The sequence below is a fragment of the Podarcis liolepis genome, assembly GCF_965112155.1.
Source record: "Podarcis liolepis genome assembly, chromosome: 4".
Classification (NCBI taxonomy): domain Eukaryota; kingdom Metazoa; phylum Chordata; class Lepidosauria; order Squamata; family Lacertidae; genus Podarcis; species Podarcis liolepis.
In genome coordinates, this window is record NC_139558.1 from 74,522,988 (window position 1) to 74,549,542 (window position 26,555).

At 41.6% G+C, this 26,555-nt stretch overlaps 2 protein-coding genes across 6 annotated transcripts; one reads left to right on the forward strand and one right to left on the reverse strand.

Moving 5' to 3' along the window:
- Positions 1 to 3,166: 3,166 nt before the first annotated feature.
- LOC310705679 (uncharacterized protein) lies at positions 3,167 to 23,337 on the reverse strand. Of its 2 annotated transcripts, XR_014525446.1 has the most exons (5): positions 22,806 to 23,337; positions 18,378 to 18,836; positions 14,201 to 14,341; positions 12,516 to 12,580; positions 3,167 to 3,269 (listed from the first exon to the last, which is right to left on the reverse strand). XR_014525446.1 is itself a non-coding variant. In XM_083500426.1 (4 exons), the coding sequence occupies exons 1-4, from the start codon at positions 22,870 to 22,872 to the stop codon at positions 12,576 to 12,578; spliced, it is 672 nt and encodes a 223-aa protein (XP_083356552.1). In that variant the 5' UTR covers positions 22,873 to 23,337; the 3' UTR covers positions 12,373 to 12,575. The 2 variants fall into 2 exon arrangements, 1 of the variants encoding a protein (XP_083356552.1); XM_083500426.1 differs by lacking the exon at positions 3,167 to 3,269 and having other exon boundaries at positions 12,373 to 12,580.
- LOC310705680 (phospholipase A2-like) lies at positions 4,912 to 11,960 on the forward strand. 4 transcript variants are annotated; one of them, XM_083500428.1, is made up of 4 exons: positions 4,912 to 5,995; positions 9,026 to 9,191; positions 10,561 to 10,667; positions 11,642 to 11,960. In XM_083500428.1, exons 1-4 carry the CDS (start codon positions 5,956 to 5,958, stop codon positions 11,800 to 11,802), a joined length of 474 nt encoding a protein of 157 aa, XP_083356554.1. In that variant the 5' UTR covers positions 4,912 to 5,955; the 3' UTR covers positions 11,803 to 11,960. The 4 variants fall into 4 exon arrangements, with proteins under 4 accessions (XP_083356554.1, XP_083356553.1, XP_083356555.1 ...); XM_083500427.1 differs by lacking the exon at positions 4,912 to 5,995 and adding an exon at positions 6,935 to 8,449; XM_083500429.1 differs by lacking the exon at positions 4,912 to 5,995 and adding an exon at positions 6,935 to 8,449 and having other exon boundaries at positions 10,561 to 10,672; positions 11,642 to 11,782.
- Positions 23,338 to 26,555: the final 3,218 nt, after the last annotated feature.

Genomic DNA, 26,555 nt, shown 5'->3' on the forward strand with positions numbered 1-26,555 from the left:
TACAGTTTTTAGCAAGAGTGTTCAAGTGTTCACAACATTTATATAATGCACCAGATAAAACATTAAAAACTGAGGGCTGCATCCAACTTTAGCCCCACCTACACCAAACATTTAAAGAACTATTCTACCACTGTGAACCGTCATGGCTTTCCCCAAAGAATCCTGGGGTCTGTATTTTGTTCAAGGTGCTAAGAGTTGTTAGGAGATTCATGTTTCCCCTCACAGAGCTACAATTGCCAGTGTTCCCAGAAAAGATGAATTGTTTGTTAAACCATTCTTTCAAGATCACCCTAATGTCATTTTATTTGTACTCCAGCAAGAGGCTTCATTTCACTATAAAGGTCTCTTGTTGTGTGTAGTCCTTTCTGTTTCCAGTCTTTGCATTGTGTTTCTCTAGTACTGCTATAGAAATTCTGTTGTGTTACAGCAAATTTGAGATCCCAATCCTCTCATATGTGCTGAAACACTGCTAAAGAATCCTGTGTCCTAAACATGTGGTGGAATGTCACATTTTCTGCTAGTTCTTAATCCTCTGGTTATATAAATATTGCAATTGCATATGTATTGCATGAGTTTCAGTTTCCCCAAGTATGTTTATCTCATCTTAAAAAAACCAAAAATCCTGGAATGGAGAGAGTTCATGTCTCCCTCAACATTTCCAATGCTTCCAAAAGTTATCAAGGAAGGAAAGAGAGATATAAGAGAAGTAGAATTGTAGAAGTAGAAGTAAAAATCCAACCTCTGGTCTGTGCTACACTCTTTATTGCTGTTTTCCACTAGGTGGAAGCAGTGGTTCCCTGTCTGAAACCAATGGGCTAGAATATTTCAGCGCTTCTCCAAAATAACTTTAGCAACATTATAAACGTTGGCCTAACTACATAAGACGTGGGATGGAGGCTGTTGGCAACTGAGGGATATTGTTTTGTTTTTTTAAGAGGTTTGTCACAGTAGGCTAAGACTAGTCTTCACAGAATTCAATTTCATCAGTGTTGTTTACTCCCGTGGCTCTGTTGGTATATGAGTTTCAGACAAGGAAAACACTATGGCCCCTGAAACTAGAGATGAGGAATTTGTGGCCTTCCAGGTTATGCTAGACTCCAGCTCCTATGAGCCCCAGCTAGCATGGGCAATGATAATGGGAACTGTAGTCAACAACATATTGAGGGCCACAGGTTGCAAATGCCTGTCTTAAGACCTGCACTGTTTGAAATTAAAGGTTTAGTTGACACCTAAATATATTAGCTAAACGGCATTTCCATGCGCGCTGGCACTCGTCACAGTGTCCCGTTGCGCCAGAAGCGGTTTAGTCATGCTGGCCACATGACCCGGAAAGCTGTCTGTGGACAAACATTGGCTCCCTCGACCTGAAGGGAGATGGGCGCCACACCCCATAGTCACCTTTGACTGGACTTAACCATCCAGGAGTCCTTTACCTTTACTTTTACCTTAGTAGCTTAAGTATTTATAATTAAAGAATCCTGGCTTTTTAAAAGTACCTAGGACTCAGCTATACAGCTGCAAATAAAACGTTTTAGTGTGTTTTAAGTGCAATACACAATGTGACACTAGATGGCGATGGTTTATGGAAAATTTGATGTATTTTTAAAAACGCTTTTTAAAAAAGCATTTTCAGAATGCTTTTTATATGTGTGTAGATTCCGCCCTCGTTTCACTTATGCGTTGTTTGGCAGCTGGAAAGCTGCCCTTTCTCCTGCCCACCTCTGTCTCCCTTGTAATTGAGAGAATGACTATTATTCTTTCACTGCTGTCCTGTGAAGGCTGTGCTGGTGAAGAGACAGCGAAGCTTTGACAGACTGTGGTAAGGTGAGTAGCAGGAGTTATTGTGGCATGGAAAATACTGGTTTAGGTCACTTCCAGCCAGGCAACCTGCTTATTGAGCATTCACCCTGATTCGTTTGCACAAGGTTTGTGTGGAGGTTACATGACGTCATTTATTTATTGAGCATTCACTGTGGTTTGTTTGTGCGGTGGTTCTACCACATCACATCAAGCATTTCTATTGCATTTTTCCATCACTTTTGTTTCAGCAAAAAGGCCAATCTTTTTTTATTGTGCTAATCTACTTTAACTGTGCAACCTGAATTTGTTGGAATGCGACTGATTCCCACTTGCAAAATAGCAACAATCTGGAAGCACCCTGTGTGCTGTTTATATTGAAACTCTTTGGAGTTTACTTTCTTTCAGCAGCCAAATCCTGGAAGGACAACACTCCATGAATATTCTGCTTTCTTGGTAATTTTTTCTAAGAAAGAGAGCTCATTTTCTTTTGGAGATGGAGAAGTTAGGGCTGAAGTGTTCTAATCTGGCTGCGGCTTTTTGTTTCTAAAGTGATGATAATCCAAGTACGTGTGATTAAAATATTGGAAGGGGAAGAAAAAATGTAAGTATTTGAGTCTTATATTTTTGGTAACAGGATATCTGATCCACAATTTCTTCAGTACACTTCTATAGTAAAATGCCATTGTCCGCTTTTCCTTTATTTAGGAAAGTGGAGGAACCCACAGCAGAGATGCAAGGCAAAACTAATTCACCCCATCTTGCATGGGAAATTGAGCGGTTGTATGGAGCTCTTTCTGCCACTCCATCACTCAGACTGGAACTGACTGCTCCTCGCCCCACCCGGCTTGGCATACTCCATCCATTTCAATTGCATTTTTCCCTGGTTTTCCCTGTTCCAGCTTCCTTCTCTTCCCTGGGTTCCTCCCACACTGCAGGTCATTGCAAGCCTTTCAATCCACTCCCCTTTTCTCCTCCTTCCCTCTTTCACACAGACAGACAAACAAACAAACAAACAAACACATGATGTACATATAATTGCCAGAGGGATAGTCTAAAGAACAAGTAAGTGCATGAAATTAGTCTGGGGACCACGAGTTCCTATCTGCCTTCCAGGCAGAATTGTACAACACGCATAGAGAGAGAGAGAGAGAGCGCATGACATATATAACTCAATGGAGCTGTGCAACACCCCACCCCACCCCCAAACTTCTCTCAGGCATTCATAGATCCAAGCAAGATTAATTTGCAGGCCAAGGCCTTGGGGAGCAGAGAGGGGCAAGCAATGGCAATTGCACTGTGTCCTTTGCACATCGAGGAAGAGGTGGGAGGGATTGCAGTTTCATTGTTGAAACCTCATGCTCATTTAATCAACACACCATTCATAAAGTGAGAGTAAGAAGGGAGAAACCCAAAAGGGGATGCAAGGGGGGGGGGGAGAGGAAGGACAGCAAAAGATCAAGATGGAAAACCTGGAAGAAATAATGGGAAAATGTTAGCAACTGTCTAGCTGTCACCATGTCTATAATCTTCCCCGCCTCTCATCTGAATGGAAATGAGGAAAAAGCAGGTTACCACAGGGGAGCTGGCACTGGTTCCCAGAAATGTTATTTATAATAATTTTGTTCCATCTTTTCTAAAAGAAGAAGGGGAAAAATACGATTCTGAGCAACTAGCAAAATCCCTGAAACTGTAAAAAAAACCCCTATATTATACAATAAAAGGCAGATAAAACTCATAAAGAGAATTAAAAACCTAAAAAAGAAGAACATGAAACAGTCCATAAAATTAAAACACAAATGCTTTTTTGACCCAGTTTTTTCACCTGCCTTTTTCACTGCTATCCAATAATTAAATCAGTTTTAATAGAAGAAATGTGAAAACAAGGAATCCTAAACAAAACAGTAGTAAAAACAGTCTTGTATAAAATCAGTATAAGAACAGGCCTAAAAATAAAACAGGAAAACAGTTTATGCCCAGTTCTGAATCCACTAAAAGTTCTACAAAAATTATCTCCTGCTTAACCTCAGCGGGAGAACCTAGCGGGAGAACCTAGATAAGAGCCTCTGGTGACTATCCTAAGGACTGTGCAGGTGTGTGAGAGAGAGAGAGTTAGGGGCCATTGCGGTTGTGCTGGATTCATTAGGGTTTAAATTGCTGGAATAGCCAGGCCAGGTTCTTGATAGTGACCCCCAAAGTATGGGCCTTTAATGAAACAAAATAAGTGGCTCTCTGCCAGAGAGCAAATGGGTGTGCCTCCTTCCCTCCACTGTCTGGTAATAAGAAAGACAAAAGCCTGAGTTGATGTTTGTGAGCTAGAAGCTAGAGGAAATAAGCAGGCTGGGTTGCTGAGAGAAAGATTTCTGCTGGAATCCAAGGCTGTGGCTGGGGGAAGCAAGACCCTCTTGGGTAGGGTTACCAGACATCCCCAGTTCCCGGGGACAGTCCCTGGATTTGCAAATCTGTCCCCGGACAAATTCCGTCCCTGGAATGTCCCCAGATTTGCAAATCTGTCCCTGGGAAACGTGGCAGTGGCAGCCTCAGCAGCCAGGAGCCAGCCTGGTAGCGCAGTTGGTTCTGGCTGGCTTCAGGAGCTGCTCGCTGCTGCAGCCACTACCAAAAGGGAACCAGGGACACCTGGTGGTACAGATCTCCTGCCCCCTTCCCCCTTTGTTTTGACAGATTGGGGGAGGCTCAGGAGTCACGGGTGGAGGGCGTTGCCCAGGAGGGGCACAAGGCATGTGATTTCTCTGCCAGGCAAGGTGCAAAGCCCTTCTTTTGCACCCTGTGAAACATAAATGTGCAGAGTTTTTTTTAAAAAACACTGGGCAACAGCCACCCACCCGTGACTCCCGAGCCTCCCCTGATCTGTCAAAACAAAGGGGGAAGGGGGCAGGAGACCGGGGGAGGCTCAGAAGTCACGGGCAGGCAGTGCACTGTTGCCCAGTTTTTAAAAAACTCTGCACATTTATGTTTCACAGGGTGCAAAAGAAGGGCTTTGCACCTTTATACAATATGCATGTGTGCTTGGGCCCAGAGTTTTTTGCCTCACCATCTCCACTACTGACTGCCTGTTGCTACTCAGCTTTCAAAAAAAAGTGTCCCCGGATTCATTGAAAAAAATCTGGTAACCATACTCTTGGGTTGTTAATACTGTGAGCTCCTCCACTGTAGGCTCAGGTAGCATATGCGTGTAAATAAACCATAGTATCATCAAGACACCAGTCTCTGTTGTCCCTCATTCCAAGGAAGCCGAACCCTGGGCTCAGAGATTGGGGTGGCATGCAACCATTTTGCAATGATCACTCTCTGATGATGATCCTCAACGTCTGATTCTCAGACGTAGTAGTGTAGTGTTTATTGATATGAAATCAATAATTTAAAACAGGGATGGGGAACGTGTGGCCCTCAGGAGGGTCACATTTCCCTGTCCCTGGTTTAAAGTTACGATGCACCCTTAAGGCAATGAGCAGCCAAAGAAATTACAGTTAACATTTACAAGCCTACCTGAACCACTTCTATAACGTCAATTAGTGTGTTAAAATCTCAGGAAATTGTAGGTAGAAGCTTATTGTTTCAGCTTGGCATTTGCAGTTGTTGTTTTTTTAATTAGAAGATTCCTGCCAGTGGCTATAAACTCAAATGCTACCCAGTTATAAAAATTGGACTGTAGCGAACACAGCAGTGAAACGACTTGGAGGGGTCAGTTGAGGATGTAAGCAAACAGCTTAGGAAAGGAGCTCCCGGCTTATTGGCTGCAGCATCTAAACCTGTCCAAGAGACATAATTCCCTCCCGACAACCCCTCCCAAAAGGAACAACGTGCAAACAGAGGCACTGAGCTGTGTTTGCCAGATGTGTTCTTAGTAAGGTAAAGGTTCTTAGTGAATTGGGCCTTCCATCAGTCTCTGGACAGTGGGCACTTGAAACACAGAAGGAAGTGTCTCACCTTTAACTATATATATATACACACACACACACACACACACACACATATATTTAGCTCTGAGAGTAGACCGTAGAGGAGCAGCCTTGTCAGAGTGTTTATACACTCCCACTCCTTGGCTCAGTTTGACAGCAGAACTACAGGGAGACTCTAGACAGTCAGGCTATGTGTGTCCGAGTGAAAGGGTGGGGGTCATTCTGAGTTGACCTCCAAATGGAACTCCGGCTGGTGACACTGCTGTTGTTTCAAGCAGGTAAGTACAAAATAGATGCCAAGCAATGTAGCTGCTGACCTCATAAAAACACCTGTGCTTTTGTGCCCCCCTTAGTGCAGAGGTTTCATTACTGGGCTTTACACCATTCTTATCGACCAAAGCAAACAGCTTTTGGGCAGGTGAGTAAGCTTATCTTTTTCATATTGTCATCATCGTCCTGGAGCTGGGCTTTCAGTAGCTGATTTTAATGATAACTGCGCATTGTTTGAGCATGTAAATAGTGCAGGCGAAACATGTTCCGCTGTGTTTACAAGTCTGAAAGTTCATAAGCTCGAAAGTTTACAAAGTATGATAAAACTCCTTCAAATGGGTGGACTTATTTCAGTGCAGTTGGATTTGCACCAGGACACTGTTCAGGCTGTTATTAGACACTGAAAAATGCTTCAGTGGAATTAGGTCAATAGAATGGCTTGGTCTTAGGTGCTTTGGCATACTGCCAGGTGTCTTTCTCATATCTGAATGATTGTCTTTGTTCATGCTGTAACTATCTGTTTGCCTCTTCCCTGTACTTTAAACAGCGAAATGTGAATAGCTAGTTTTTATTCATCTAAAGTCCAGGGTGGACGGGAGGAAGGAAATAAAGCTCTTTTTATAAGGCCCCACTACAGAAGCAGCACACAGCAGAACCGAAGCATGTGGCACCGTTATTGCAAGGCCTTTAAATTATTTGAGGGTGCCTGTATTACTGCAGCTTAATGCCTGCCAGTGTAAACTTCATGGTGCCAGGAAAGTTGAGATCATAAGATCCCACCCCAACTGCCAGGCACATTTTTGTAACTATTTTGCTATTTATTAGGTAGAGTTAGAGGAAACTGGGCCTGCTGGGTATTTAAAAACTTGTTCAACTTTTCTTAGCAACATGGTCTTGGCTATTCGAGTCAGAAAGAACAATTTAATGAAATAGTTCATCAGGTAAAGAGCTGATCTTAATTGTGTAAACAAACTCAGTTATTGATTGACATAGCCTCAAAAGGATACTCAGCTTGGAATTTAACTACTTTGTAGCAGGAATGAGGGAGAATTGCATTAAGTTGCGTGCTCTTTCCCTTCCTGTCAGCTCTTTCAATACTGAGAAGTGAAGTTTGCAATTTGTGTACTTTAATACTTTGTCAATCACCTTGAACGTTTATGCTGTTCTTATAGTACAATAATTTTCAGCAAGGAATTCATATATACTCCTTTCTTCTATACATACAGATTGGGAGGCTTTTCTCATTTTTTAAAAAGTTTTTTTTCAAACAGACTTCTGTTAACGGCAATGTTTTATTTGTAACTAATATGTTTAGGGTGGACTCTCTGTGCCTTTAAAACCTGAATCACCTCACAGTTATGGCACAGACATTGCTGCTGTTTGTTTGTGTTTCCTTTTTAAGACAGAGCTGCTGCTTACATGTTTATTAAAATTAGACTTGAATACGGTGAAGTAGAGAAGGAATGCTACATTTTTTCAGAATGCATACTTGATAGCCAAGGAATGTATCAAAAAACAACAGCCGGTCTGTATTAAAACAGTAGTCTTCAGTTTGAGGGTGGTTGGTTTTTTTTTGTCTTGGCAGTTGTTAAATGTCCCTGTTAAATCATCCTGAAGACGATGAGGTACACTGTCACTTTCCTCAGGTTTATAGTGCAGAGACACTTGTGTTTCTGAAGCCTGTTTAAGTCTTGGATTCAGCAGAATGCTTTAACCAAAGTGCCTTTGGAGTCTAAACATTTAAAGCCTATGCAATTTCCTTAGAATTGGCTGTGATGAAACATATTTTCCATTTTGCAAGAACCAAATGGGTTTATATAATACAAATACATAGATTAAAGGAAAAACTCTAAATAAAGTCAAAGAAGTTCTGTAGGAAAAAATGATGCTGATCCTGATAATGTTTAGACATATCTGATCCAGAATGCTGTGTGTGCATATGTAATAATAATAATAAATTTGATTTATACCCCGCCTTCCCCAGCCAAGACTGAGCTCAGGGCGGCTAACACCAGGTATAAAAACAATTGATTAAAATACAACTTAAAAACAAGATTAAGTACAACATTAAAATGCAGCCTCATTTCAGTAAAAACTCAAATCAAAAACTTTTGGGGGATGAAAACGCCAAATCTTCACCAAGGCCAACTATCCAGACTGATCCTACGTGGGCCAGAAAAAAGCCAGGGAAGTCCCCAAATAGGAGTTCCATCACAGAAGGAGAAAGGAGAAAGGAAAGAGGGGGAGGGGATCAAGTTGATTCCAAGCCAAAGGCCAGGCGGAACAACTCTGTCGTACAGGCCCTGCAGAAAGAAATCAGATCCTGCAGGGCCCTGGTCTCATGAGACAGGCCCTGGCTCTGGTTGAGGCTAATCTGACTTCCTTAGGGCTCGGGACCTCTAGGGTGTTGCTATTTATGGATCTTAAGGTCCTCTGCGGGGCATACTGGGAGAGGCGGTCCCGTAAGTACAGGCACCCGCATTCCACTTACGTGTGACTACATTTGTGCAGGTTGCTGCAAAATAAATAAATAGATTAGCCTTCCCTTGCACTGGGCAGTGGCCCCAATCGAGGGGAGGCTTGGGGCAAGCCGGGCAGAGGCCCCAGGCAACTTCCAAGCAGCAGCCCCAGCGGTGCTTGTGAGTCTCTTTCTCTTTCTCTCCTCCCTGCATGCCCTCCCTATTAAAGTGGGTTACTCCCCACTTTACACAAGTTCACCTATGTGTGCAGGGGCCCAGAACGTAATCTCTGCATTAGTCGGGGGACGGACGATGACACCTGTACATTTAAGTGAAGGACGCTAACCTGGAATGTCATTCTCAACTGAAACGAATGGGAATGCGAGGCAGACCCTTGGTTGCAGAAATGATGTGTGTAGAGTTGTATAACTCTTTGTGAGGAATAGTGCATTTTAAAGATATTATCAATAATACATACATTAATTCAGAACTGGGAAAGTGTAAAGATGGGAAACTAGGATTTTGAGTAATGGTTTTTTAACTCAGATGCACTAAAATTTTACTTTTCTGCCTTTGCAGTTTGGAATAGTGTTCTTGGGAAGAACCATTCTGTACACAAAAGAGGCCTCCTTGAGTTATCTGGAGCCATAAAGTGTGGCACAAGAAGATTTCCTTTGGCATATTTAGGTTATGGATGCTACTGCGGCCCAGGAGGAAGAGGATGGCCTAAGGACAAAACAGACTGGTAAGGACATCAATGACATCCCCAAGTGTCATTCTTCAATTGAATTCACCCAACCTTATTTAATACCCTTGAAATGATGGCAGGTTTAATTTGTGGAAGAGAAACTGTAGGAAACTATATTGTGGTTAGGGATGGGGCAGAAATTTGATCCCGTTCACATTTAAAGGTGAACCTACCAAATTCACATATTCCAAAACAATACAAGAACCAAAATACAGCTATCCTTCAAAATTCTCACTTCTCTGAAATTTGCAGTGCCGTTCTCCAGCCAAGTAATGTGTGCAAAAAAATCATGTACTGGGGTAAAGCATCCATAAAATGCATATGTTAGTGAAAAATAACATACAAAAATGCATTATTTTAGGGGAAATTGCTTTGCATAAACGTGTATATTATGCAAACTTACATAGAAACATGTACATTAAGAGGGGGGAAATGCACTAAAATGCATGAGTTTTCTTGAGGACTTCAAAAATTGGGGGAATTGGAGTTTTCTTGAGGACTTCAAAAATTGGGGGAAATGTGCAGAACAGAACAGAACTTGAGATTTGAAAATGAGAAACCAAATTTGACAGATTTGCCCATCCCTAATTGTGGTAGCACAAGCCAGTGACAAAATCACATAGTGCTGGTGAGTGAGTAGTGAGAATAATAGGTAACATGATCAGCACATAACAAAACCTGCCCTTTATTATGCCAGATGACATTGCCATGTTGCTAAGTTGAGAGAATGCAATGAGAGAAAAGGAATGTCGTGTGTCCTCTTTTAACTTGATTTGGAACAAGTGGACTTTCACTAGAGATAAATTTGATTTCTTTTTTAACCCTTGCTTCACTGAGAGAAGTGGTAGGTGTAATATTTGCATGCACCGCGTTCTTGTTGTTTGTTTACCAAATGAATGATTCCAGAGGGATAAATATACTTAATGTAAAAACTTAATGGGTTTTCCCTGAAACACTAGAAGTACTTGAAACAATATTGGAGAGTGCCTGTCTAGTTGAAGAATTTACCATATTTTTTGCTCTATAAGACTCACTTTTTCCTTTCTAAAAAGTAAGGGGAAATGTGTGTGCGTCTTATGGAGCGAATGCAGGCTGTGCAGCTAATCCAGAAGCCAGAACAGCAAGACGGATCACTGCTTTCGCTGGGCAGCGATCCCTCTTGCTGTTCTGGCTTTTGGGATTCAGAATATTTTTTTTCTTGTTTTCCTCCTCCAAAAACTAGGTGCGTCTTATGGTCTGGTGCGTCTCATAGAGCGAAAAATATGGTACTTCTGTATTGGCACATACCTCTTTTTAAATCTTGGATGGGCCTCGAAGAAACGCTCACAAAATATAATGGGCACAATTCAATCTCTATTGCTTATAGGTGCTGCCACGAACATGACTGCTGTTATGGCTTTGCAGAGGAACAAGGCTGTAACCCCATAATACGTAGATATAAATGGACATGTAATGACAATACTGTGGTATGTGGTAAGGTAACAATTTTAATTTCATTGTATTTATCCATTTTATCTTGATAAGCAATGCATGATCTAGTGTTAGGGTCCACTCAGAGTAGACTTAAATCCACTGATTTCAATTCCATAGTTTAACTACACACAGTGTGAAGAAGTACTTCCTTTTTCTGTCCTGGATCTTTCAGCATTCAGGTTCATTGAGTGCAAGTGAGAGGAAGAAAAACTTATCTCTATCCACACCCTATCTCTATACATGGATTCTACCCCATGCATAATTTTGTACACCATTATCATGTCACTTACTCTTTTCTAGACCAAAAAGCCCCAAATGCCTCTCCCCATATGAACAACCCAGATCCTTCAATCATCATCTGAGGACCTTCTTCATGTGCCTCCTACACAAGAGGTCTGGAGCATGGCAACACAAGAATGGGCCTTTTCTGTGGTGGCTCCCTGTTTGTGGAATGCTCTCCCCAGCGAGGCTTACCTGGCGCCTTCATTACATATCTTTAGGCACCAGGCAAAAACGTTTCTCTATAAACAGGCCTTTGTTTGATTAACATTCTATGGCTTTTTAAATCTGATTGTGTGTGGGCGTGTTACTGGTTTGTTTTTGTTTTATTGTCTATTTTGTGTTCTCATTTTGTATTTTTCTGTTGTGAACTGCCCTGGGATCTTTGGATGGACAGTATACGAATTTAATCAGTCATCATCATCATCATCATCATCATCATCATCTGTCCATTGTGAAAACTGTCCCTATCTGCTACCTGTTATTGTAACTGCTTTCAGAAATCTGAGCCTAAAATTTAAGAATGACTTACTTATTTTGATTTATAGTTATATTTCCTTCCTGGTCTATCACAATTCCCAAAGCAGCTGCAATGAATAACAAATGCCAATAGACATTAACAATTTGTGGCTAGTTGTTCCAGTTTGGTGCTGTTATTCCATTTTAACTATTCACCTGGCTTTTCTCTTTTTCAGATACAATGTTAGACAGATGTCAAAAAATCATATGCCAATGTGACAGAGAAGCAGCCAAGTGTTGGAGATCTGCCCCTTTTAACCGACGCTATGCCTTCTGGCCAAATTTTCTGTGCGGCCATATTTACCCTGTATGCAGTTATGGGAAATGTAGGCATTAAGACTACTTTTTAATGGAAACCATCAGTTCCACTCTAAGCTCTCTGTATTTTGTATATCATTCAACTAGACTAGCAGCTTCTGAATTGTGTGTGTATCTTCAGATTTCTGGAAATGACAGATTAAACAATGACCTCTACACCTGTTGGTTGCATAGATTATCTTCTCATGGAAAACGTGCCCTACAAAAGTATTTTTGAAATGCCATGCTACGATCTTTTAAAGAAGTGGTGCATACAGTAAGTCCGTATAACTACAGTGCTTGTGCCCAAACCATCCTGGACCTCCACAGGTTCTTTGTGGTTGGTGATGCTGTGTTCCGATAAAGTGACAGTCCTATGGAACAGGAAGTGTAAGAGAGATACTCTAAGTGCAGAAAGGCACCATAAAATTCCTGAATACAGCAGAGAGCTTTTTACTGATAGAGAACAGGAGGTTCGGCCATCTTGGCCACACACTGGCTTATTGTGTCTGGAGAAGATATAATGCTCAGTGCAACTACCCCCTTTCTATGCTTTAATATAGTTTTCTTCTTTTATTTAGTAGTGAGGATGCTATTGTAAAAGGGGGGGGGGTTGGAAGAGGATGCTTATCTTATGACTAAGCTGTAGTCACAATTTGAGGCATATGTTCTAAAAGGATGGTAAAGCATTTTTATTATACCATTTTTAGGTAGGTTATAGAAAACACTCAAACAGCTGACATTTTTGCTTACATTCAGAAAACGATATAGTCGGTGGCAAATCTGGCAATTACTTTAACCATGCTGTCCAAGTTATGCTGTGGAGGAAGAAAAAAGATTAAGTAAATAAACAATGAAGTAGAGGATATGACATACTATAATGCAACTAAGTATTTTCCAAACAATTTTTCCACAATATACATTTGAAGCACGTTCAAAGCACATTTTTCCTATCAAAGAATTCTGGGCATTGCCAAGGAAGCTGTGTTTCAAAGGTACTTTAAAGGTATAATGTGTACGCAGCCCTGTATGATCACAAAGTTAATGTAGTAATGTGCTTGAGCTGTGCAAGCACTTCTGATTTTTTGGCTCCACTGTAGGTTAGCCAAACCCTTGCCACAAATATAATATACAAGAGCGGCACAAAATTCATGTTAATCATGTTAATGTAGAATCATTTCTTGTGTTTACATTGGCCTTGTTCAGCTCTGCACCTTGAAGGGACCTTTTATGGTTGTTTTATTGGTCCTAAAAGAATTAGAATGGAGACAGCTGCAGCAACTCAATAACACCCAGATGAATTTAAACATGTGGCAAGCTTTTCAATCCGACTGTTTTGTGCTACACTTGGTTTCTTAGACAGAGAATCATGCAATAAGTCCTTGAAGTCAGAGCCATTGTAGCAGGCTTTGTGCTGCTACCAGCTCTAACACCATCTCAAGGACTATAATCTCAAAAGCTTTCACTCAGATTACAAACACCTATTGGTGTCACTGTAGCTACCTTCCAAGTAAGTATTTCTGGGACTGCTGTCTTAATCTTCTCAGTGCAATTCAGTTTCTTCTTTGTTCTTTGTTCAATCTGCTTCAAGAACCTTGCTGTGCCTGTTTACAGAACATCCAGACTATTTCCTCTTTAAGTGGGCTTTTTGTTTTTGTGGTGTATGTGTGTGTATGTATACACACAGAGAGAGACAATTTGGCAAAACAACCCCAAATGCTTTGAAGATCGCTGAGCATACAGATATATACAGATAGCAATTGTGGTGAACTGTTTATTTAATAAGAAAGCATAGCACTGTATGTCTACACATAGGCAATAGCAAAGAGATGCGACTGCAGGTTTCCTCCATCAGCTCTTCTCACTGCTACCTTTACCTGCCAATAGCAATTTGCACGATTCCATATAGTAAATGCAGGGACAGGACTGGAGGCCTCCACCACTGGCTCTGCTGAGAGACCAATTCCATAAGGCTCCTCCTTCAGTTATCACCTATAAGCAGTTATTCCATCCAGAGGTTGCCAATATGATGCCCACAAGTTGTTGGGCTCCCAATGGTTGAAGTCCAGCAAAATCTGGAAGGTCAGCTACCTTGTATAGCAACCTTGAAGCTATCTATCATCAGCTATCTTAAAGGTATAACAATGGGAGAAATTGTGCTGCAGAGATCCCCGTAGAGAGACTAGCTCCATCTGCTGAAATTTCCTCTTCTACACCATGCTAAAGCTGCCCCCCTTTTTTTGCAGCTGGCCAGCCTTTCAGAAAATGAAGTGCAGAGATTTGCTTGGATCGTTGGATAGTATCAGCACTGGCGATCTCTCTTAGATCTCTTTAGTTGTTATTCAGTATAAAGCTTGTTTTTCTGAAAGCATTTGGCAACAAATATGCATTGCATCTATAATTCTGGCAAACAACTGAGCATTTTGCTGTCACCATACCTTGGTTCGACGTTGCTTTAGCACATGGAAGGCACTTCCTCAGCTGAGGAGTTAAAACTACTATTAGAACTAACATGCCTCCAATGCCAGCTGCCACCACGCCAATGATTGTTCCAATGGATTCTTCTATGCCAAACAATCCTGAGGGGAAATGCACAGAGGCATCAGAAATCAATCGTCTTGAATATAGAGAATTGTAAGGAAAACTCAGTGCACACTGGCTGGAAGAGGCTGCACTGAGAAACTGAGGAGGCAGATTTGGATCTACGTTTGCTAAACCTGTGAGAGGAACAACGAGAGACACTCTTGGGGTGTAACCTTCTGCATTACAGACTAGACTATTTTACGTCCAAAATGACAAAAATATCTCCCTAGGAAAACTGAGGACATTCACAGCCTAGGGGCCTTTTTAAAATAGAGTGAGAAAGCCTAACAAATAAACACACACACACACACACACACACACACACACACACACAGCAAGAACCAATTGTGTGAATTGGAACACAGTCTGAAGAGAGTGTGACTGAGGTGGGTTGGTAGATTATGAGTAGCGAACTCCACCACTATTTAACATTCATATTGTGCTAATACTAAGCCCTGTTTCTATACAAATAATGTAGAATGTAAGCTGTCCCCATTCCAGGGACTTTACAATCTACATTAAACTGACAAAACAAGCATAGGACAATTATTCCTGTTAAGAATTTATAAATATTAGGCCTGTTACATTTCTCTGGCAGCAAACTCTGCTCTACAGAAGATCTCCAGCCTGGCTCTGGCCTTATGGTCTGTGCCTTCCCATGTTTTCCTATCAAGGTAACACAAGTACTACCAAGGTTTGTACTGGGAGTGGAGGTGAGTCGGTTGGAATTGCTATTAAAGTATCACCCCCGCCCCCCCTGCCAAAAGAGGAAACACATCACCACAAAGAACAAAAGAAGGCAGACCTGCATTAGATGGTTATGTGTTTATGTATATATGCAAATTTATAAACAAGTGCTATAACTGTAACTGTATTTAGATGTTCTTAGAATGTTTTAATCTGTTTAATCTGTTTTAGAATGTTCCTGTTTTGCTTTTTTTTAAAAAATGTATATCTGTTTGCTGCCCTGGGCTATAAATTCAATAAATAAATAATTTGAATAGAAATACAATGCAGCTCACTTGTAGGGGCGGGAGATTACTGTGGGAAATTGCAGTCAAACATAACTATGCACAAGTGCCATTTAGTGCTTGAGTTAAGGCTGTAGAGCTGTGCTCCTGGACTCAGCTAGGTCATGCCCACTTTCCTCTGGTTCCTTTTCCTCACTCTCTCTTCTGCCATGTGAACTCACCACAAGAGGAGCTCACACCATGCGCTCGGTAGCTTTTCTGTATTTTGTAACACAAGATATTTCTACTTGTGTTCTTCTTGCTGCTGCATGGAATAACACATGAATCTGACCATTGTTGGAGTTTTGTAAGTAAAGTCTTTTAAAACTTATTTAACAATGTGGCCTGTTCACTGCAAGAGGGGCAGAAATGAGGAGCGCTGTATGCAACTAAATGAGATATGAAAAGAGTTTAATAGCCTATATCCCATGCTATGCTGCTGCTTGACTTTTGTGAATTTAAACTCTGCTCCTGGGGGTTCTCTCCTGCTGGAAAGTGTGTTAAGCCCCAGATTTTGTATTTAGGAACCCAGCTGATCCTTTTACTAATTACCCTCATGTGGGTCAGTGATCTACTTTCCACTGACATAATTATGACCACATGACCTGTGTGCTTGCTCATCCACTGTCTACGTGCAAACTGTTTATGGGCAGCCTAAAGGCTCCTGTTTAACCTTTGTATAGATTTTGTTGTCATCTTTAAACTGGTGTTAGACCAGACAAATTAAGGAAGCACTTGAAGGAGGAGAGGGAAGTAGATGATTACAGAAAGGGTGGTGGTTCTAGATAGAAATTGTAGGCCAAAAGATAAGGAAGTACCAGAAAGGGGTGCTAGTAGTAGTAGAACATACAAATGGAGAAAAGGTGGAGAGCTTAAAAAGTAAGGCTTATCAGCTTGAGGCAGAAAGTTTTATCGAGTCACTGCAAAAGCTTATGGCATCTCTATGTTAAAGGTAGATGCTGAAATATTCTGCTATAGCAACTCCTCTCTGAACACAGAGTGGTATAAAATGTATAGGATTTGTGCAGAGCATGTGATTTAGTAGACATCCCCTTTCCCAATGGGGCCCTCCGGGGGGGGGGGGGTGCTCAGAATATGTGACCGAAGAGTCTCAGTACTTTCACCAAGCTACTATTCCCAGGATTCATTGGTGGTGAAAGTAGTATAAAACCACTATTAGGTCTAGCTTGGGTGTTGATGAACAGGTTGATATAATCACAACACTGGGGGGTGGGGGGGGAGAATTGAGCGGGAGGTACTTTTTAATCTTTAATTGCTGCCATTCATTTGAAGTAAGAAATGTCGTTGCAAAGAGTTCCGCTTCTGAAAAGCAGCCACTTCATAACGATTGCATATTCTCATTACCACCTGTCAAATGAAGTGAGATGGATGAAATTAATCAGGCTGTGACTACATTACAATACCACCTTGACCATATTTTCAGAAAGCTTGGAAGAGAAATTCTAGGAAGAAATAACAAAAGTTCCTTTGCTGTTATTTCCCTAACATATTTTCTGCTGTGAAAGCAGTGCCTGAATTTCTGAAGAATGTGTGCACCAAAGCTAGTTCACACACGTATGTATACTTCACTTAGGGACTGTGGCCTGTGGCAAAACTGAACCTGTCCATTGGCTGGGGTAACGTGGCACCAGTGGTGTGAAATGCCCTCTCTGCTGAAATATAAGAGGCTGTACCAGTGCTGGCGTTTCTCTGGCTCCTGAAGTCCCATCTATTCAGGCAAACATTCTTCTGAACTGAACTTGGGATTTAATGGTTTTAATTTTAAAAATTGTTGTACTGCTAATTTTAATTAGAGGTGTTTTAATGTTACTGTGTATTTTAATTAGGGATTGGTTTTCACAGTTGTAAACTGTTTTGGCATATTAAGAGCACATAAACAAACAAAACATGTAAGTGTATACAGTGGTACCTCGGGTTAAGTACTTAATTCATTCCGGAGGTCCGTTCTTAACCTGAAACTGTTCTTAACCTGAAGCACCACTTTAGCTAATGGGGCCTCCCGCTGCCGCCGCGCTGCTGGAGCACGATTTCTGTTCTCATCCTGAAGCAAAGTTCTTAACCCGAGGTATTATTTCTGGGTTAGTGGAGTCTGTAACCTGAAGCGTATGTAACCTGAAGCGTATGTAACCCGAGGTACCACTGTACTCAAATCATTAGAGACGTCAGAAGCATGTCACTGGTCATACATTAGTCACACAACGATGTGCATATCTACATGTATAAAACACCATGCATCTACATGTATAAAACACCATTATGCCACTTTAACAATCATGGCTTCCCTGCAATGAATCCTGGGAACTGTGGTTTGTTCAGAGTGCCAAGAGTGTTAAGAGACGCCTATTCCCTTCACAGAGCTAGAATTGTCACAACAGGTTAACAATCAATCCTTCTTCCCAGGGAACTCTGGGAGCTGTAATTCTGTGAGGGGAACTTTCAGCACCCTTAACAAATGACATTTGGCTTTCCCCCAAAGAATCCTGAGAACTGTAGTTTGTTAAGAATACAGTTGTTAGGAGGCCCCCTATTCCCCTTAGAAAGCTACGATTCTCAGAGCTCCTTGTGAAGAGTGATTCATTGTTAAACCTCCCTGATAATAGTGGCTCTGTGGGGGAACAGGGGTCTCCTAACAACTCTCAGCTCCCTCAACACTCCCCAGGAGTCTGGTGAGACTAGAGCATGGGTAGTCAAACTAAGGCCCGGGGGCCGGATCCAGCCCAATTGCCTTCTAAATCCGGCCTGTGGACAGTCCGGGAATTAGTGTGTTTTTACATGAGTAGAATGTGTGCTTTTATTTAAAATGCATCTCTGGGTTATTTGTGGGGCATAAGAATTTGTTCATTCCGCCCCCCAATATAGTCTGGCCCCCCACAAGGTCTGAGGGATGGTGGAAACGTTGAAAACCCCTGGAGTAGAGGACAGTCATGATTTTTTAAAGTGGTAGCCTAGTGTATAGTGCAGATTGGGGCTAATTTAAAAAAGAAACAAAACAAAACATTACCCAGCGCCCTGCGGATCCTGAGCTTTGTGCCATCTCCTGTCACCACATCTCCATTGGAAAGGGTCACCTGGCAGAAATAAGTGCCATGATCGCTAGTTGTCACATTTAAGATAGTCAAAGATGCATCGCCTTCAGATAAATCCCCTGTCAGGAATGCTCTAGTGTAGTTTGCCAAAACAGTGATGTTGTTCTCCATTAGGTCCCTCGACCCTTTTTCATCCTCCTTGTACCATTTCACTGTTAGGTTATTCAATGATGAGCCATGGGAACTTCGGAACCGGCATACAAGGGTCACCGTTTCACCCTCTTTGGCTTTCTCTCTGCTTGGACTCTGGGACACAGATGGAGACACAAGACTCATTCCGTATGTGTGAAACACTGTTGTGGGGGAAGCGGCAGGTGAATGGGTTGAGATAGCTCTGTTCTCCTTGGCTGCATTTCCGACACCAGCATAAATAGCTGCAAAAGAAGAGAGAAAGATGAATGTTCTTCGTGAGACTTACAGAAGGTAGCGATTATTTAGGGGATGTGCAAGGTTCTGTACATGGCATAGGCGCCGACTCCATGGGGCTTGAGGGGGCCTGAGCCCCCTCAAAAATTCGTTTGGGGGGGCTCCGCCCCCCCAATAATCTCCGGCGCCCCTCCAGCAGAGCGCCATCGCCGCCCCTCCCCCAGCCCAAAATGCACAGGGTCGGGCTGCATGCCTCCTGCCCTCCCTCCCGAGCAAAAGCTCCACCCAATTTCCTTCGGAGCTGATTAATAGGCGCAGCACACTCTCCCCTATTCGCTCACGAGGAGGCGGCGCCACTTTATTTGCATATTCATGAGCTTATTTATTATTCATGAGCTTTCCCGGGCCCCCCCAATATTTTTTATAAGTCTGCGTCCCTGGTACATGGGCGAACTGGGTTGTGTGGGGTTCAAAGGACTGGAAGTTCTGGCTTCATAGCAGATTATAGAAAGGGAGAGAGAATAGGTAATAAATAAAAGGGTGGGTATGTACTGATTTACTTTGTGAGTCTGCTGGCAAGAGATGCATTTTCAGTTGTTTCAACCATAATTCTGGATATGATTGGTATACATTTTTGTACTAGTGCAGGGATTAGCATTAGTGCAAAAGGATTTCCCAACTCCCCCTCCCGCTCCATCTACTCTAGAGGTTTAGAAGTCCCTCATTTCACTCCAAGATAGACTTTGATTGGCCCAGGAATTGTAGAGTTGGAAGGGACCCCAAAGGTAAACAGGTCTGCAGGAATGTGCAGGTGGCCAAATCCATGACCTTGGCTTTATCCACACCACGTTTTAACCAACTGAGATAACTGGTTTCATGTATAGGACCTATACATGTGTATATTGGTGCATGCTATGGGGCCCTTCTAACACACACCAAATGTGTGGAGAGCTGGGCACATTGGCAGCTAGCCTACATGGACTCACAATCCCCACATTCATTATTTGAATGTTGGAGGTGGGGTTGTTTGAGCACTCCGCACCCCCTTAACTCTGTTTCCCCCCCCCCCTCAACATGCATGTATTTTTAAAATGATAAGCAAAACCAAACCATGTTGTCCATGAAATAAGTGTTTATGCACCATAACTCCTTCATATATGGAAACATATACATTACTGCATTTGACTAAAGCTTTTAAAAGATCACAGATATCTAGCAGAGGGGCTCAACTGTTTACAAAATTCTTTGCCCTGAAAGAGATCACGGACATCCAGCCATCTTTGGTAGCCTGTGAAGCCAAGTGGAGAGAGAGTAACAGGTGCACTTCAAGTGAGGCTGGACCAAACAATATAGAAAGGAAGACTAAAGACTCTGTAAATACAACAAGGGTTTTTGCTATGGCAACTTGAGCCTGTGAGTCACTGTCATGTGCCTAGACCAACTATCTTAGCTTCAACATCCCACAGTTAAAAGGAAGACCTATGCATAAGCATAATTAAACTGGTTCAATTAAAAAAAATTGCCCTTAGAATGATCATTTGAATTATTCTTATAATTTAGGTATAATTTCATTCCCTACTTTATTTTCACAACAATTTTACGTGGTACATCACAATTATCCTTATTTTGCAGATGGTGAACCGAGGCTAAGATATTATAAATAGGCAAAAGCCAGTGTTTTTCTTGTTATTGTTGTTTTATTGTCCTGGTACCAGATATGCAGACAGTGCAGCAACATCCAAACACAGGGCTTATATATTTGCAGTTGCCAAGCCCTTCTATAGATTCTGGACTTTTATTTTGTAATTTAGTTCATAAAATGTATATACTGATTGTTTGTTAAAAACAACAATGCAGTTTAGAAAAAGAATACAATGAGATTATCAGTAATTAAAGAACCCAGTTAAAAACAACTACTTAAGACATTTTTAAAAATTAAAATAAACAATAAGTGAAAACCTAGATTAAAATGCATGTCAACAAGCTACATATCTGGATAGGCTTCCCTACACAAAAATGTATTTAGCAGGTGCAGAACAGAGTACAGTGAAGGTACTTGCTCAATGTCAATAGGCAAGGAGTTCCAAAGTTTGGGTGCTGCTACACTAAAAGACAGAGCCCCCCCCCAAATGCAGAATAAGTATTATGTAGCACTGGTAACTGCACCAGTTCCATACAACAAATTTATATAATAAGATTTTTTTAAAATTTCAGAATTGCCTTTCTGTTTCGATTTAGCACTGAAGATTGGGTTTCCCTTGTGGGAAGTGGCAGGGCAAATTGAGGTGTGGATAAGCTCATGGCTTGGTGGGGATTCAAATCCTGATTTCCCAGGTCTTTGTCCGATACTCTAACCACTACACCACACTGGCTCTTAACAGTACAACCAGCTTGATTTATCTGCCACCTTCAAATATCAGACCTGAAGTGTGTGTGTTTCAAGCTTTGCTGGAAGCCAAAGATTCCCATCTTTGGTTCAATTACCAGCTCATTCCCTGGGCTTCACTGTGAAGGTCGCCATGGAGGACTTGCTCTTAACATTGCAAAAGGTTACTAGTTCACTTGTATTTATTTATATTGTCCTCCCGTAATACAAGCACACAGGAGTGTCCCTGTGTGCATCTGTGAAATGTTGGAAGGCAGGGTGTTGCTGGCATCCTGACATCTTTTTGTTTTCTAGATGGGACCGTCAGACACAGAATTTGGATACTTCTTTGAAATCAATATGTGAAACCCAGCCCACCACCATCAGCATCACCACTTCATCTTGGCACTTGCCCTTAGGGATGGCTGTTGCTATGCTTCAGAGACAGTAGAAATCACAGCTGGCTGTAATTGTCCCTCCAGCTTCTAGTTGCAACAACCCTATCAGTCCTATTTCTCCCTCTTTTGCCTGCCCACTTATCCATGCCTATACGTGCACAGCTTTTATTGCCTCCTGAGGTCACACACAAAGCTTTGGCTCAGTTGTACATTCTCCTTGGTTTCTGTTTCCTTCAACGCCATTGTGTCCTCAAGCCTCCATTTTTTTTCATGCCACTGTTTACTTTATCCTACTTTCCAGCATTTACTAAACCCAGGCATTTGGCACCCTCAACCTATAACAGTATCAATATTAACTCCACTACACATGCATTAAACACAAAGGAGCCTTATTCTCTTTGGATGTGGTCAGCCTGGGGTTGTATATCCAGGCAATAAACACATTACAATACTGTGTCCTCCTTAACTGATTTTGTGACAAATGTTTATGCATAACCTCGCAAGATCTCTTCAAATTGCAGGGTGAGGGAGGACGTAGAAAATGTGTATTTATAGCAGCTCTCTCATTAGGGTTTGCAGTCAGTACATCACAACAAGAAGAGACATAAAGTCCTAATGATACAAAACCTGAGGACAAATTTGCCCAGCTAAACCCCTTCTCTAAAACTCCCACATTCTGTCTTTAAGTAAAAAGGCAACATAATTATAGCAGCTTGTTGAGAAGCAGAAATGGGGGGTTTACTTCAGATGTAAAAAGATCAGCACAGAAGCAACTTCTGTGCCTTGAGGATCTTTTTTTTAATGGAAAACTGCGTGCACCCCCCCTTTTGTTTAAAAATCACCTTATAAAACCAAACTTCATAAATTATAGAACCATAGACTTAACAGAATGTGAAAGACTAAAGGCTGTCTATAATTACAGATGCATACGTTTCAACCACCTTTTACAAAGTAGACCAATAAGATACCAATAAGATAGACCAATAAGATACAGCCCAGATCACAACCTACTCAGACTGACTCTATGGATGTTTACTCAAAGCTATGTTCCATTGTGTTGAGTGGAGCTTACTTGCATCCCAGACAAGTAAGTGTGCATAGGACTGCACCCTTAGTTTGCCACAAGCAACTACTGTATAAGGAGAAACCACAGGTCCCCTCTCCCTGCTCCAATCTCCTAAAAATGAAGGTAGTTCATTAGCTCAGTTACTTACCCAAACAGATAGAAATCAGAAGACGGGGCACTGCCCAGCTGTAGGATTTCAAATTCTGCTTGATCATAGCTGACAATGTATTCTCTTTGGTTTTGCCTTTGGCTCCAAACGTATGGGCAAAAGAAAAAAGATGTGCCTCTCTGCCTTTGTGTTGCAACAGAATAGGAATTCACATTCTGCCCAGTAAATGTCACACTTACTAAGGTTACCACAGCTTTGACATCACAGCTCTCTGTCTGCTGCCTAGAGGGCTGCCACTTTTGGTCTTCCTACAGTTATTTCATTGGGAAGCTGCTCTAATCTTTGTGAGGGAAGCTGCAGAGAGGGTGCTGGATAGGGAGGAAATTTTAAGAAGTGCCTTGGCTAAACAACCCAGAATTTGCACTTGACGATCAGGTTTTAGAATGACCTTCCCAAGATCCTTTGCCTCACAAATCCCCCATGAAAATAGCCAGCACTAATAAAATTGCTTGTGGCCCTAGTTATTCAGCAAGAATTGTGAAGAATCTTCCCCTGAAATGACACCAAATATGTCATTCATATTATCTGGATAAATTAATACGTTGTGACTTTTGGTAAGCTTTTGTGTATTTTGTAAACCCCTCTAGTTTGGAAGGGAAAGTGAATGACAGTTATTTTTAATAAATACATTCTACCCCTCTTGTGCAACTTTTTTTCCAGTTACTGATAAAACAGATTGTTGATTCTCCATGACTAATTTAACTACATTTAACTTAATTGCCACTGGGGTTTTTGAAAACTGCCCAAACAAACTTGTGTGTTGTCAGGGAATAAGAATAAACAGTCTCATGACCCATGGGAATAGTTGGACTTAACTGTGCCATGCCTAGAGTCTGTTTTCAATTTCATGGCTTAGCCCTGGGAAATGTAATGTAAAAATGAAAAAAGAGTATGTAGTCCAACATCTGGGGTGTCACAGAGCTCTTGTCCCTAGCAATGTCCCATGTTCCTAGCAATGTAATATCTGTAGTGAAAAAGACTAGGTTTTTTTCCTTTAAAATATTGTCAAAAATTAGGGGGCTTCATATACACGGATACATCTTCCTCCATCTTCTTAAATCTGAATCCCCCAAAATAGGGGCATCTTGTAGATGGAAAAATATGGTATGTTTTTCTGCCCTTCTCTGTGCTCAGAGACTGGTTATCTCATTTGATGAGTTGTTTCTTGTATTGTTGATAACAAGGGTGAGAAATTCAGCAGATTTAACTTATGCGCAGGTAATTGAGTTTGGTGGTTTACCTGCACTGTCATCCTAAATCTTTTCAGCCTACTTTTACCAACAGAAGCTGAAAAGGCACATGTGACGATATCTATAAGATTGCGTTACAGAGCTTGTTTTCAGCCAGAACTCACCAGAACTCAGTTCTGGCACCTCTCAGGTGGGCACCATTGCCATTATAAGAGAACAAGGGAGACCTTCATGGTGAGTTCCAGCACATCTTTGTCTAGAAATCTGGCTTTGCATATCTAGTGTAAGAGGTCAGGCCCAAGCAGAAGGCAGGAGGGCTGGAAAATAGCGAAAGGAGAGGAGACCTGTTGTACATACTTCTTCTTACCTGATCTTTATTAAAGAGAGAAAGCTACAAAAGCCATTGCAATGTATTTTTCATCTTCTCTGCTTTGTTTCCTGCATTCTCAATAACATGAGACGGAGATCTAAGCAACTATGTGTTCAATATTTTAGATTTGATTCAATAAGACTCATGCTAGCATAGAAGGGATCTATTGTCATGGCAACAGGGCAGATTACCACCATTAAATATAATTGCTTTCATCCATGTACCAGCTGATGATCTAAACAAACAAACAATTTAAAGCAGCTTTCTCAGACCTGGTGGTTTCCATATCCCATTATCCCTAGCTAGTGTGGTCAGTGGTCAGGGCTGATAGGAGTTGTATTCCACAGCATATAGTAAGGCCAGGGTTGCTATGGGCATACGATTTGGACTGGGCACAGGTGGACAATCTTCTGCCCTCGGCCTAGTAACTGTACGTGCCTTTTGGCAAGACTCATCTATCCCTTATGGCTCTCCTTCCTTGGAGGTTTTTAAGCAGAGGTTGGGTGGCCATCTGTCATGTATGCTTTAGCTGAGATTCTATTATTCTAATAGCTGTCATTTCTTGATCGTGACAATATACCCTGCTGCACATGTGCAGATGCCCTTCCGTTCTACTAGGGGTGCCAACTTGAATAAAATATTGTGAAGGCCCAGGTGAGCCCTGCCCCTCATAATTGATCATATGACGCAGTGCGCGCACACCATTTGAATGGGAACGCCCATCAACTTTGTGGTGGCCTGGCCTCCTCAAATATTTTATTGTGAGGGCTGGAGCCCCCACGGTTCCTAGCAATGGGCTTCTATGTATCCTACAAATTCACAAGTGGAGCTCTAGCTTTGCAGGAACAGATTTCAAAGTCGAGGCAGAAGAACCCCGCAAGTTCTTGCTCCCCAGGGATGGGGAGAACGAAGGGTAGAAACATTGTCTATACGAAGGGGTCTGCTGCCAGCACAGAATGGAACAGCAATATATTATATCCATGCTTGTTAGAAAAAGCAGAGGCTGGGATTGGGAGGGTGTGAGATACTTGCTTCAAGCATCCATGGCCACTAGAGAGAGCTGCTGGGTTCTCAGCAACCCTATTGTAATAACTTTGGAGCTCCCAGTGGGCTCTTCTAGGTTGTTTAGCAGGGCCGGCTCTCAGGAGCCCACAGCAGGTAGTGAAAATTCAGCGGCCTCTCAGCAGACAATAGTGCACAATTGAATACCAGCTTCTGGGGAGCCCTGAGTCTGCCTAGACTCTGATATTCCAGCTTCTCTTGAGCATCCACCTACTGAGGCCACCACAAATAGCGGCAGACCTGGGTTTCAGCAGCCCCAAGCTTCCAGTTCGCTGGAAACATTTCCATATTATTATTATAATTACTTCATTCTCTCTTTCACACAAACACCAACATTTCAGGTCCAGATTTATATTGTAAGATTATTAGCAGTTCAATTATTTCACAGTCACCAACTCTTGTGACTTGAGAGACTTCTGGCAGCACGCTTTTTGATAAAGCTGTGTGAATCTCAGCTTTTGTACAAAAATATTCTAGCTCTAATGACTGCATAACAGGGGGAAAGAGCCATCAGCGCTGGAAATTAGAACAAAAATGTGAACTATAAACACAGGGAGGAGTAATAAAAATAAAAAGAGAAGAACCTAATCTGGAACTGAAAATCTGATAACATTGATAGTCTTTACTTGGACTTTGTTATTTTAACTCATGCAACTATCCATACTATGTGCCTTTATAGTTGTGTTTTTCATCTTTTAATTTGTGTCAGTTATAATTGTTCTCTCTGTTTGACATACATTATAAAATTAATTAATTAATTAATTAATATTGGGGAAAAAGAACCTGCTTTGTTAACAAGGAAACCACTGGAACCTCGCATCACTCGGAGATTGTTGCGGTGAAACAAACATTTTTTTTTTACATTTTAAAAAAGCTTGTTAACATATTACGTTCCTGTAGGGGGCTCTGTTTTGAAGCACATGGAACTCAAATGCAATGCTGTGGCTGATATACCACGCAGTAAAATATATATAGCATAGGTTGAAGTAGCCGAATTATTTTATTGGTTTTGTCTTTTGTTGTGGTTTTATTGTGCTGTAATGCTGTATAGTGTGTCTCCTTGGTCAGAAAGGTGAGCTATTATTTTATTGGAAATACACGCTAAAT